The 13,353-nt window shown below is 35.8% G+C and overlaps 1 protein-coding gene across 2 annotated transcripts in view; it reads left to right on the top strand.

Annotated features, from left to right (window-relative positions):
- Nucleotides 1-13,353, top strand: part of LOC128788129 (solute carrier family 12 member 7-like) — a 65,710-nt gene that overhangs the window by 6,839 nt on the left and 45,518 nt on the right. For both annotated transcript variants that reach the window (XM_053942972.1, XM_053942963.1), the window contains exons 2-6: nt 4,989-5,083; nt 7,095-7,217; nt 9,662-9,808; nt 10,511-10,565; nt 12,741-12,871. In XM_053942972.1, coding sequence (XP_053798947.1) covers nt 4,989-5,083; nt 7,095-7,217; nt 9,662-9,808; nt 10,511-10,565; nt 12,741-12,871 — 551 coding nt within the window. The remainder of the gene's footprint in view (nt 1-4,988; nt 5,084-7,094; nt 7,218-9,661; nt 9,809-10,510; nt 10,566-12,740; nt 12,872-13,353) is intronic.

Here is a 13,353-nt window from a genome sequence, read left to right as displayed (position 1 = left end):
AAAGATGGGAAATTAGATAGTAAAATATTTTTGTTCTAATATCTTGAACAGGCATCACAGTGCAAATTTAGGATAACTTAAATGATCATTTTCTTGTCTACCTCTAGCCATTCTCTGACACTTTCCCTATAACAAGACAGCTATAACATATATTTTTCATACTCTACTACTTGTGATTCAGGAGTGGGGAAGGAAGCAGAGGTGGAATTGTCATGAATGCTGAGGAAGTAGTTTCTGTTCGAGTAATTGCTCTATTCCTACGCTCGTCGTCTCTGGTGACAGCATTTATGTTTAATAGTTCAGTTCCTATGAGGAACAGTATGATATAGGGACGCATATCAGAGGGGTGAGTAATAAGCGTGAGAGGGGAATTGCAAAATTGCTACGGTTTGAAGAGACTTCTGGAGACCATGTAGTCCAACCCCTGAATAAGAGGCCCACCTTATTGGCGAAGGTGGCATCTGCATGTTTAAGCAATACTGTTGGGTTCTGGTTTACACTGTATGAAATGGGCCAGTTTAGATCAGCTTAGAAATTTTTAACTGTTGACATACCTTACCTGTTGGTGTTTGTGAGGATCACTGCTCTGCAACTTCTGAAGAATATGAATTTGGATACCCTACTGCCTTTCGTGTCTGTGACCAGCACTCAATTGTGACACACAAAAATTTTTATCTAAGTTTTGTTTGGTGTGTGGAAATGTTAATAAAAAATCATCTGATGACATTACCAGAAAATTTAAGGCCAGCACAGCTCTGGTATAGTTTGTGATAATTTGTGTGGGTTACTCTGTGTTGACATTTGGGGGATTGGTGTGTATAGGCACGCACGTTGTGATGATCTGCATCAACACACTGATTATTACCTTGAGACATATCTCTTACCTTCTCTTCTGTAGATGTATGTCTTGTTTACAAAATAAAATGTCGTTGCAGCTAATTTTCATGCAGATATAATGACTCATCTATAGAAATCAAGAGTAGAGTTTTTTGCATGTCCTGTCAACACAGCAAATACCACATAGGCTTTTAGGAAAGGTACATTAGTTATGGCTTTAGTTTGTCTAGTGGTCCAGCAGTAAGCACAGAATTGTGCTAGGTTATATGAACATTCTTTATCAGTTTAAAAATTGTAATAGTTTTTAAAGTAGGTACGAGGGTAGAAACATAATTTTTAAAACTTAAGCTTTGATGACTTATGTTGGGTGACATGGAGTATGATATCAACAGGCAAATTTTTTTTTGTGTGTCAGAAGACAGCTGAAACATACTATAAGCAAACCCAAAGAAGAGGGTTTTTTTTTTTTTTTTGTTATTCTATTTTGCCTTTTTTTTTTGTGGTCCAAAATGAAATACTAGTCTAGATTTAAGATTTTTGCCTATAAACCCTCATAAACTGAGTTACTTTCAGAAATCAAGCAACCGGAAGTAGAGATTTTTGGAGTGCTGCAGTTGCAGAAACTGGATTTCAGAAGAAATACAGCATAAAGATATGTCTGAAACTACATTGGAAGTTCTAATTTTTATTTTATGTTTCACTCAGCTCACACTTGAGAAGTGTTTAAACAGACACAATTTCAAAGAGAGTTAAGGAAAAGGTGATTTGCTTGTCAAGCACTGGAATAGGCTGCCCAAAGGAGTGGCTGAGTCACCATCCCTGGTGGTGTTTAAAGTATGTGTAGGTGTGGTGCTTAGGGACATTGTTTAGTGGTGATTTTGGCAGTGTTAAGTTCGTGGTTGGGCTCAAGGCTCTTTTCAACCTAAGTGATTCTGTGCTTTGACTATCTTAAAGCTTCCTCATAGAATTCAAGGGGATAGGGTTAAGATAAATTGTAGATGGCTTAAGACTTACTAGTGAAATGAAGTACTTATTCCTTTTGTGTTCCATGTTACCTCAGTAGAGGTAACTGAAATAGCTTTTTCTATTGTCCACTTGATGCATGAGGGGCAAGATTTACAGCATTTGTGAAAAGTGTTAATCCTGTCTTAATTTAGTTCTGGTTTTCTAATGAATAATTTCTTTTTTATTGAATCTTCTTTTGAAGAAAGGATGAGCTAAACATTGAGATTGTTTGGTTAATTTCACCACAGATGTCTGTGTGTTGAGATTCTGAAACTAGTTCTTTCTACTGAATGGTATAATACATGTCAATTTGACTTACATGTTAATAAGATTCACTGTATATCTAAACATATTAAATAAGCATACTTCAAAAGGTGGTGGTTTTTAATTTAAAATAAAGGTGATTTTGTTGACAGCAGTGATGAAAACTCAAAGGTGTTCATAGGTGTTTTTATGAATATATTTACAAAAAGAGGACTAAGGAAAATCTATCCTTTATTAGATGTGAAGGGTAACATTGTAACAAAGGATGAGGAAGTCTGAGGTGCCTTTTTCAGTCTTCAACGAAAGACTAGTTATTCTCACAGTAACCAGCCCTTGGAGCTGGTAGAAAGAGATGGGGAGCAGAACTTACCCTCTATAATCTAGAAAAAATAGTCAGTGATCCATTGAGCCACTTCACAAGTGTATAGGGCTGGAAGGAACCCACTAGAGTGTACTGGTGGAGCTGGCAAAAGAGCTTGCCAAGCCGTTCTCTATCATTATTGTTAGTCCTGATAAACTGGGGAGGTTCCAGACAAACAACAACTGGAGGTTAGCCACTGTGGTACATGTATGAGGTTCAATAAGGCAAAGCGCCAGGTCATGCACAACAACCCCATGCAACTTTGCAAGCTGGGAGAAGAGTGGCCTGAAAGTGGCTCATCAAAGTAGGACCTCAGAGTGCAGGTCAACAGCTGGTTGAATATGAGGCAGTGATGTGCCCAGGTAGACAAGAAGGCCAATGGCATCCTGGCCTCTATTGAAAATAGCGTGGCCAGCAGGACTAGGGAAATGATTGTTGCTCTGTACTTGGCACTGTTAAGGCCACACCTCGAGTTTTGTGTCCAGTTTTGGGCCCCTGTCTTCAAGAAAGATATTGAGCATGTCCAGAGAAGGGCAATGAAACTGGTGAAAGGTCTGGAGCACAAGTCTGATGAAAAGTGGCTGAGGGAGCTGGGGTCATTCAGCCTGAAGAAAAGGAAGATCTGGAGGTACCTTATCACTCTCTATAACCTCCTGGAAGGAGTTGTAGGAAGGTAGGGGTTGGCCTCTTCTCCCAGGCAACTGGCAATATGGCTAGAGGAAATAGACTCAAACTGCACCAGGGGAGGCTGAGGTTGGACATGATGAAGAATTTTTTTACTGAAAAGGTGGTTAAACATTGGATTGGACTACCTGGGGAAGTGGTAGAGCCACCATCCTTGGGAGTGTTCAAGAAATGACTGCATGTTGCACTTAGTGCTATGTTAAGTTGGCGTGGTAGTGTTCAGTCAAAGTCTGGACTTAGGGTTCTTTTCCAACCTTAATTCTTTTATAATTCTATGGTTCTAATGACTTTATGATAATTGCAGAAGTAGTCAACAAACTGCAGATGACAGAGTACTTGTCAGTTTGCTTTTGTGGTCACTTTTTCAGCATTGATTCTCTTTCAAGTGAAGCTAAAATAATATTTTACGTGATCAGCATCACCTATCAAATTGCTGTGTCAAACATACACAAATACAAAAAGAGAAGCTAATTGAACCTTTCTCTAAGTACAGTGGAGCCCATTAAAATGGAGCCCATAAATGCTAATTTCTCAGATAATCTTGTGTAAACCACCATGTTCCATATACTGTGAAACATCTCAAGGTGTTAGTTCATGAGGGAGATTCTTTTGTGTTGACAGTGTTCCTTCTGCTGGCCTTGCATTAACCTTGGTTGGAAGAGGGGCACCTAACCTGGCTGTAGGACTTGAAGTAGTGAGAGACCAAATATAAACTGTAGAGAAACAGAAAAATGAAAGTTGGAGGATGTGGATAGAAGGAGATATATTGGATGTGTGAATTCATCACCATTTCTTCTCTGGACTGAGGATCTAATTTTAGAGCCCTAATTTTTAGGATAGTTGTTATCTTCTGTGTCTCTTATGACAGTATGTGGTTTCTATGTCATGATACCAATAAGTATAGTGATACTGTGGAGAGTGGTAGGAAATTGGTGGGAAATCCATAGTCCCTCTTATCTTTGAGGGACTGAGATATATCTGTCTGGTTTACAACCAAGATAATATGTTGTGTTGAGACTGGTGTACGCATTTGCTAGAGCTTTCTTCTGGCATTTTATGTAGGGAGCAGAGGGAGAGAGGAAAAGAGTTCAGCTTGTTCTCCAACTATTCTTTAATTCTGTAGTGAAGAGACTGTAGGTGCTATTGCTGTAATCTGTGAGTATAAGGCCAAAAGGTCACACAGGCAAAGTGGCGCAGGCAAGGATTTGAGATTATTTGGAAATGCCAGTGTTGTGACAGTATCAGCATGTAATAGTTTTTGTAGTTTGTGGGCTGAAAGGCAATGAAAGTAATGCTGTATTTTTTGAGAGGTGTGCCAGAGCAGGTCAGTAGAGCTACAGGTTAATGCAATTTATATTTCAATAAGGAATGGATTAAGTATAACATGTCATGGAAGTGTCCCCACTACCTTTACAAAGTAATTCCTTTTGCATTGTATTTCATAAATTCATGCCTCAACTACTGGAGATTTTTTGCAGGAGTCAGTAAAGTAATAAAAAGGTTTGCTGGAGGGTTATTTTATTTTATACTCAAAACCTTTCTATGAAGTGCAATTATCAAGTGTTTTTAGGGAAACTAGAAAGGGTAGGGGAGAAATCAGTATGTGTGTTAAAGAGTACTAGTTAAGAGATGGAACACTATACCAAGATTAGACTGTTAAACTAAATTTCCTTAAATGTTTAACATCCATATGTCTGAGATGAAAACTGGGTTTGTAGCAACCTATGGTGTTACTTAGAGCCAATTCTTAAACCAGTGTCTTCTGATTATTCCTTTTATAGTATAATGTATCTTTTTTTTTTCCCTCTTGTTTTTAATTGTGTTACTTTTCCACTAGGGGATGGGATTGCCGGGGAAAGTAGTCCATTTATTAACTGTGCAGAATTGGGCAGAGGAAACATGTATGAAGGAAAGAATATGGCTCTCTTTGAGGTAAGTTAAATACTCCAAAACCATATTTTACCTTTAATGGAGATGAGCAATCACCTGTTTTCTTTCTGTCTTAAAATTTAGTGGGGGAGAAAATGAGTTTTAATAACTTTTTCATAATTTGGTTCCTGCTAACATTCCATTTCACTGGGTTTGAATGGTGTATAGGCAAGAACAGTAAATTTTGGTGTGCATTAATGTGAAGATATGAAATAAGTCTTTGTGCATTTACATTTTTTGGGCTCGCATCTAGACATTGTTAGAGAAAGCTACTGGAAGTTAAATCTTTTTTAAAGAAAGCAGTATTCAGTTTTAAAAGGAGTAGCAAAATAATTTATTCAACAGGGGAATTACAGACTTTCTGTTAAGCAGCAAAGCTATAAAACAAACTTACAAACCATGACTTAGTTGTGTTGTCCAACTACAGTGTAGAGCACACCATAGCAATTTCTAATGTAAACATATACTTCATAATGAATGTTTCATACCTTTTTAATCAACTGAATTATTAAAATCAAATTACTGAAAAAGTATATTAATTGAGTACTCTTAAGGGCCACTTTTGCAATTAAGTAGTATTTCTAGTAAAAACCTTAGTTGCTCTGCTCTAGCAGCATCAACTACTCCTGCTCTGATGCTTGCTGTTAACAAAGACAAGGTGCTTCCAACGTTGTTTAGCCACCTTACTGTTGCATTCTTCTCAATGTTTTCTTGTTGTTCTCTTACATTTCTCTCTTCTTCCTTTCAAATATCTTTGCACAGAGGACATGGTCTTTCATCTCACCTGTGTATGACCCAAATAATGTATATTTACTATTTTTCACTGTTTTAGAGAAAATTTTGCTAAGGATCAAAGTAATGTTGATCATTAATTGTCTTTTTGTCATGTATGCAATATCTTAGTATTTTTTGACAGGAATGATGGTATTAAAGTTCTGTCATTGAATTTTTTTCCTTCAAGCTCTACTCCATAAAGCCGTTTCCAAAATTTATGTGGTTCAAATTAGTTGCTGTATTTCTCAGTGATGATGATTTGGCCATAGCTGCTTTTTGTCTCGAGTCTGTTATTTTGAAACATGGCTTACATTAAATCAGGTGATATAAACCCATTATTTTTATGTATCTCAAGTTACAGGTATTGCTGTTAATAGTATTGCGTTGAAAGCCTTCTAGTGACTTCATCACTGCTGGTGTTGTTGTGGTGAAATTTTTTGACAATATGTATGTTTCAGAGTTAGTTTCCTACAATCTTGTTTTTCTTATGTTTTCAGATGTTAGAGTTGTATAAACAGTTAAAAAAGAAGTTTGACTATTATGACCATTATCATTACCTAACCTACAGGCAGAGATACTTTACTTCTTGTCTGTGTTTGTCACCCTGATCTCTTGTCTTCTTCCCAGTATGCAATTTTTTGTATTTAATTGAATTCTCATGGATCCGTTTTTCTTGGAAATCTTGTGTTGTATAGTCTTCTGGATTGTATTATTTGTTTTAGCATGTTTTTGTTTTGTAGCAGTAAAGAAAGATGGGCTGCCTTCTGTGTCAGGTGTTATAACATATGTGATATGCACATGTATGGGTATTTTTAAGAAGTTAACACTTTGGAAGTAAGTAATTTAGTGCTTGAGAAATCATTTGAAGTCACTTTCTAAACACAAGCCAGATGCTGGAAAAACAACCCTACCAGTTCAATCCACTAAAGACTGTGTTGTGATAAAAATAGACTTTTAAAATTACAGTGGTCTTTCTCTAGGTTTTCCTCATATCAGAGCTGCACATTGTATGGTAGTGTAAAAATATGAAAGAAATGGTGCAACATAGCCATGTAGAGTTAAATTTCTAGAAATAATAGAACTTTCTTCTTGGTTGAAAGGTGACTGGCATTCTGTCATGCTAATTTTTTTATTTGGCTAAATCAGGACTGACCTGTTGAGTGTCTGTTTGAAGTAGTATCATAAAATGATGACTTAAAAAAATTATTTAATAAATTCAGTATTCTTCAAAACCCAACAGGAAGAAATGGATAGTAACCCCATGGTGTCATCTCTTCTGAATAAACTAGCAAACTACACTAATCTGACTCAAGGAGTGGTGGAACATGAAGCAGATGAAGACAGCAAACGAAAGGAAGTCAAGGTATTTCAATTTCTAATAATTTATTGAGATAAAATACACCTCTTACAGCTAGCTTTTCAACCTGAAAAGAGAATATGTGGACACCTAAAAATGGGAGTGAGGTTTGTAATACCATGTTTAGAACTGAAGCATTTGCAGCAGGACTTGTGTTAATTTGATGTTCTTGTTAGCATGTTTAGCAAAACTGTGCTGTAAAACCCCTAGGTAAAACATGTGCAAAGCTAGGATCTAAAACAATGAGTATACCCAGTTTTTTCTTCCTTTTCGTCTTCCTTGTGAATTTGTGCAAGCATCAGTACCTGTTACCTAGCTCTAGTGAGCGTACAGTAGGACTTCTTGCAGGTTTATTAATATATTTTAACTGCCTAGGTTTTTAGGTGGTTACATTAAGGCAAATTTGAGATGAAACAGTTCACTCTTTTAATTCTATAAGCATATTTGAACCTCTTAACATGGTAGTAGTTTTTTTGAGTAGCTGTCTTGGTTTTGTGTGTTGGAGTAAGTATTTTTATAACTTAATGGATGCATTCCAAGGAAACACTTTGTTGCAAACATCTAAATATTATACTTGAGGGAGGGGAAGTCATATGCTCTGTTTGACACATTGCTAAACACACTTGCTAGAACTGAATTGAATTCATCAAGGGTTGTCTGTCTACTGGATACCCAAAATGTATATCTCTGTGTCTGTAGAAGTGGAATGCATGCAACAGTTGGAGTCTGCAGCAGCATGTTGGATTGATCCCTCTGTTAGCAGAGGCTGATTTTGAAGGAAAAAGCTTGGATTAAAGCATGTGACCTGACAGAGAACATATAGACAAAGGAGGGATGATGAGCTGCATGGTGAGCGTGGTGACTGAAAGTAAGAAAATTAAGGTAGATGCTGGGAAGGGACAGTGCTGGGAGTCACCTGTCTTTGTGTAGAAGGGGTGCTGCTACTGAATTTATATGCTGAGCTATGAAGAAAAGAGAAGTATGTGAGAATGAGAAAAAGGAAAATGAGCACAGAACAGAAAAGACAGAGATGAAAATACATTTGAAAATAAGCTTAGAACAGCACTTCATTTGACTGGAAGGGAGATTTTGAGTGGAAGTTGGTACCAGGACAGTGGGCAAGGGTCAGGGATAAAGTCCAACTGTTTGTTTAACTATTTGCTTATCCTGCATTTGTTAATGAGTGTGTTTTCTTTCTGTCTAGTTGTGCTTGATCTATATTTGTTTCATCTCATCTGAAGATAAACTTCAGATATGAGAAAAGTAACACTGATCTTCGCACACTTTCCTTAGTGTGTACTTAGTGTGTACCCTGTTGTCTCTTCAGCTGCTGTGTAGAGGTTTTTGTCAATGCAGCATCTTATTACTCCCTCTGGAACTGACTATGAACAAATTCACATAATGTCCTCACTTGCTCTTGATCTTGTTTGTGCTCCATGTGGTGGCCTGATAACACAATTTTAATGTATGTGTCTTAATTTCATTTCTGAAATTGTGATAGTTAAGTAGTAGTCTGTCAGAGTAGCATTTTCAATGGTGTGATTGAGACAGTGGTGTTGATGCTGCACATGGATATTGCCCAAGATGCTAAAGATAAAAAATATAGTCTAAATGGCATTCTATGGTTTCTTATAAATACTTGAAAATTTAGTGTCTTCTTAATAATTTTGATAACTTCTAAAGCATCAATGCTTGCTTATTTATTTAAATTGATTGCCATTTTTCACAGACCAAGTTGTGATTTAAGACCATCTTATGTAACTGGCAAGCTACTGTGTATAACTTGATTCTAACTGCAGTATTTCGAAGTCTGATTTCTCTTCATAAGTGTAGAAGACTGAATCTTCAGTGATGAAGCCTGAATGCTTTTGTGTGTGTCTTGACCTATGATGATCATTAACAAATAAAAAGTACACATATACTATGTTGTGGCAGGTTTTAAAATTTTTGAAAAAAAAAAAATGTAGTCTGCTCTGCATTACTTCATGCTCTGTCTTAATACCTTGTCTTTTTTTTAAATTGAAATTACTACTGAATTTAATTTTTTGTGCCAGCTGTGTGGCAATTTGTGATCAACTTTTTGCAGAATATAAATGATATTTTGATTATGACAGTAATTTATCTTTAAACTGTAGCCTGTAACTGGTATTTCAGAAAAAGTTTGTAAAGTGTTATAATCAACAGATAAAGGGCCATCCTATCCCTATCAAGGTTTCATCCTAATTCCTGTGGAACAAGAGAGTTTGTAATCACAAATAGTTTTCTCTCTTTTCAGGAACTTTTCTTCATAAATAGCACGTGAATATTTGCAAAGCTGGACACTCTGAAGCTACCATTCAGTTTCACTTGGCATTTGTGGAAGCATTTGTGATAAGTGTTTGTGGAATAAAGTGTTTATGGATTTAAAATTTTTTAGTGCAAAGGAATTGATGTTCTCACTTTGTTTCCAGGGTCCACGAATGGGCACTTTTATTGGTGTATATCTTCCCTGTTTGCAAAACATCTTGGGAGTTATCCTTTTCCTGCGTTTAACATGGATTGTAGGAACAGCTGGAGTTCTTGAGTCTTTCATTATTGTGTTCATGTGTTGTGCTTGTGTAAGTTACCCTTATTTTACTTCTTTTTTAAACTCCTGTCCAAATCCTCTGTTGGAAGAGTACTGATACCTTCTAATATATGAGTATCAGGGAAAAAATAACCGTATTTAATCATATTGATAAAATTGTACTGATATTTAACCAATATGGTTGAATTGAGAGAATGTCATGTGTCAGTCTAACCCGTATGAACATTCTTTTGAGTAGATCAACGTAAGCTTTTGTTTGAAGTATTATATGAGTTTTATTAAATCAGCCTTTAGCAAATATTTCATTATTTACATTGAGATCTGAACTGTTCTGCTTTTTTCAACTTCAGAACAAACTGAATAATAAACTACAAATCAAACCCCACAGCATTGCATCCATAAAGTAATTTTTTAGAATATGAGACCACTACCAGATGTTGTCATAATAATGTTACAATTAGTTTTCACTACTTTTTAATTGGAATAATGAGCATAGTATTTTAAGTATATGCAATGGTCTGTATTCTTCCAGTTCTTTATTAAAGACTGCATCAAGTATAAGTTAACTGAATCTTCTGCTGAAAAGTTGAGTACTTGAGTTGCATGGATATCCCAAATTAAACATCTTGGGGAAAAAAAATCTAGTTCAATTTAATTACTGTTTTGCCCAATCTTTTTAAAAAACCCTCCAAAACTCTGGTATTTTAAATTTCCTCTATTTTGTCTTTCACAGACTATGCTAACTGCAATTTCAATGAGTGCTATAGCAACAAATGGTGTAGTTCCAGGTAATGAAGAATTTTATCTTACATGGCAAATTCTCAAATAATGAAGTTTAAATCTGAGATAAGAAATTCTTATCATTCTCAAATATCAGAAGTAATGCTTTTGTGTCAAATGCAGTTTTTCTTCTAATTGATTTTATAAATAACTTTTTAATGTGAGTTGCAGGCTTTAACTGGGTCTTCTGGGAATTACAATCTGCAGCACATCTTTATCATCAGTCATTTGATCCTGTTTTAATCAAAGATAAGACATTATAAATTGAATTAATGGAGACTAGTCTTCACACAAATAAGGTTACTACTTTTCTCTCTCCTGAATTTTCCTACCTTCCAGCTAAACACTGGTGTTAGTTATCTTGTTTTCTGCAAGAATAGTAACTGGTCTCATGGCAAAAATATTTTTCTGTATAAACACTCTGGGTTCTGCTCATCTCCTTAAATTTTCAGGACAGATTGATAAATTGATTCGGCTTCATAAAGTAAACGGATTTTTTTTTTAGTTGCAAAATCAGTTAGCTCTTGGGGCTCTTACCCTTTTCAGTTTCTCAGCACAATAATTGATAGTTCTGGTGTTCAGATATTGGTATGAAGTCTGAACAGTTTAGCTAATAAACTTAAACTGAAGTTGTTGGGCAAAAGTAAAAGCTATAATTTGTGAAGGATGTAGAATAATTGTATTATAAATGTATTTCAGGTATACAGTACCATATATTAAATAAAAAAAAATAGACAATTTTGTTTAAAATACTTGTGTTTTATAATAAAATGGAATTATTCAAATCAGTGTGCAGATAACTAAAAGGTTCTGCTCTGTTCTCCCTCATATTTTTAACGTTCATTTAATGGTTTTGTTTAGCATCTCTCACAGACTTTGAAGCCTGCAGTTCTTACATGAGACAGGTCTTCATTTTCACTTTTTTTGTTGTTGGTGCCAGTTTCTTAGAGAAATGATGCTTGTCCTGAAATATATGGAGAAGGCAGAAAGCACAGATAAGAACCTAGGATTGGAGGAGACCTGAGCAGGGGATCCTTGCTTTTGCCTTTATATGCAAGAGCATTATATTTAGTAAAAGGATTGGTGATGTATCGTAATATCTTTCTTAGTTTCTCATTCATTCATATTGAAAACATTGAAGTCTGTGGAATAGGCTGCCCAGGCAAATGGTGGAATCACCATCCTTGGAAGTGTTCAAAAAACAAGGAGAGGTGTGGTGCTTAGAGACAGGGTGTAGTGGTGGACCTGGTAGTGTTAGGTCAACGATTAGGACTTCATGATCTTGGAGGTCTTTTCCAATCTTAATGAGTCTATGAAAAACAGCTTCAGACTCTGCACATTGATGTATGTTATTTAAAATTACACACATGTTTTCTCTGTCTCCTTCTTCCCACAAGCAGGAAAAAAAGAATTAATTTAAGAGTAGATGGAGAAGGAACCAGAGAGAAGAGTTTGCCTTGAGGGAGTTGGTTGACATTCTAAAAGACAGAGATAAGCTTGAAATTTAGAGCCTTATTAAAAGGCAAATAATGCAATGGAAATAGGATGGTGGTGGTGTAGTTTATGACTTAAAGAAAGATGATGCATATGTATGGAAATAAGAGTGAGAATTAAAGAACTCAGGGTCGAAGTGAATAGTATATAAGTAGACAAAGAATAAGCAATCCCTACCCAACACCTTTAAACAGTACTAAAAAACTGTGATCTGTAGTTAAAGTGGCAATGGTTTCGTGTACAGAAAACATAAATCAGAAGAAAATATTCTCTTTTGTCCTTGTCTCATAAAGCAATTATTTTGGAAATTTATTGTTTGATGGGGATCAGCTTAATGCTAGAAGCCAAAAATTCATTCACATCTATTTATACCTGTATATGCTTTTCTAATTTACTTCTGTTTAGCTTGTGGAGTTTTTCCTCTTCTTGCTTTGGTCTTCACTTTCTGTTCCACAGACAATGCACATCAGGATATTAATCTTGAAATGTACATTCTAACTACCTAGATGGTACAGACATTGATTACAGTCTTGTCATGAGCATGTCAGTGGAGACACAAGCAGTGATTATCATGATTATGTTGATTGAATTATTCAAAATTTTCTTCTCTACTGCGATCCTTAATCTGAAGGCCTGGAGGTGTTTTGTGATTTTTTTGTTTGTTTGTTATTGTTTTCTTAAATTCACAGCTGGAGGCTCTTACTACATGATTTCAAGATCTTTAGGGCCAGAGTTTGGTGGAGCAGTGGGACTTTGTTTCTACTTGGGCACAACCTTTGCAGGAGCAATGTACATTCTTGGTACCATTGAAATTTTATTGGTAAGTACTAGTTTCTATTAAGACTAAATGTATTTGGGCTGTTTCGGGATATTGCTGATGAGTGTTCTTAATGGTCTAAAATGCATTCTAGTTTGATGATCGTTAATGTTTTGTTACTACATTTTCAGGATGTTGATATTTATTCTTACTCTACTTGCGACTATTTGAGGGAGTTAAATTTTTATCATTAATACAAAAATAAATTAAATGCTATTTGATGTATATTTATTCTACATAATGTGGGAACCAAGCAGAAATCTTCTCTTTTCAAATAATAATTGTCAAGCATTACCAGGGTAACTCGCTGCTGCCCAGTGAAAAGTTGTGGAGAACATGAAGGGCATATTTCTGATGAGGCAATAACAATCTATCACACTTCCTCATTTCCAAACTACTGGCTTTGAATTTTCATATATTTGCAAAGATGCTGTGGAAGGCTGCCTTTGTGGCAGTGGCCCAGCTACTATGGCTTTGCGTCATCC

This window comes from Vidua chalybeata, chromosome 1 (assembly GCF_026979565.1).
Source record: "Vidua chalybeata isolate OUT-0048 chromosome 1, bVidCha1 merged haplotype, whole genome shotgun sequence".
In the NCBI taxonomy this organism is placed as follows: domain Eukaryota; kingdom Metazoa; phylum Chordata; class Aves; order Passeriformes; family Viduidae; genus Vidua; species Vidua chalybeata.
This window is presented reverse-complemented; position numbering and strand designations above follow the sequence as displayed.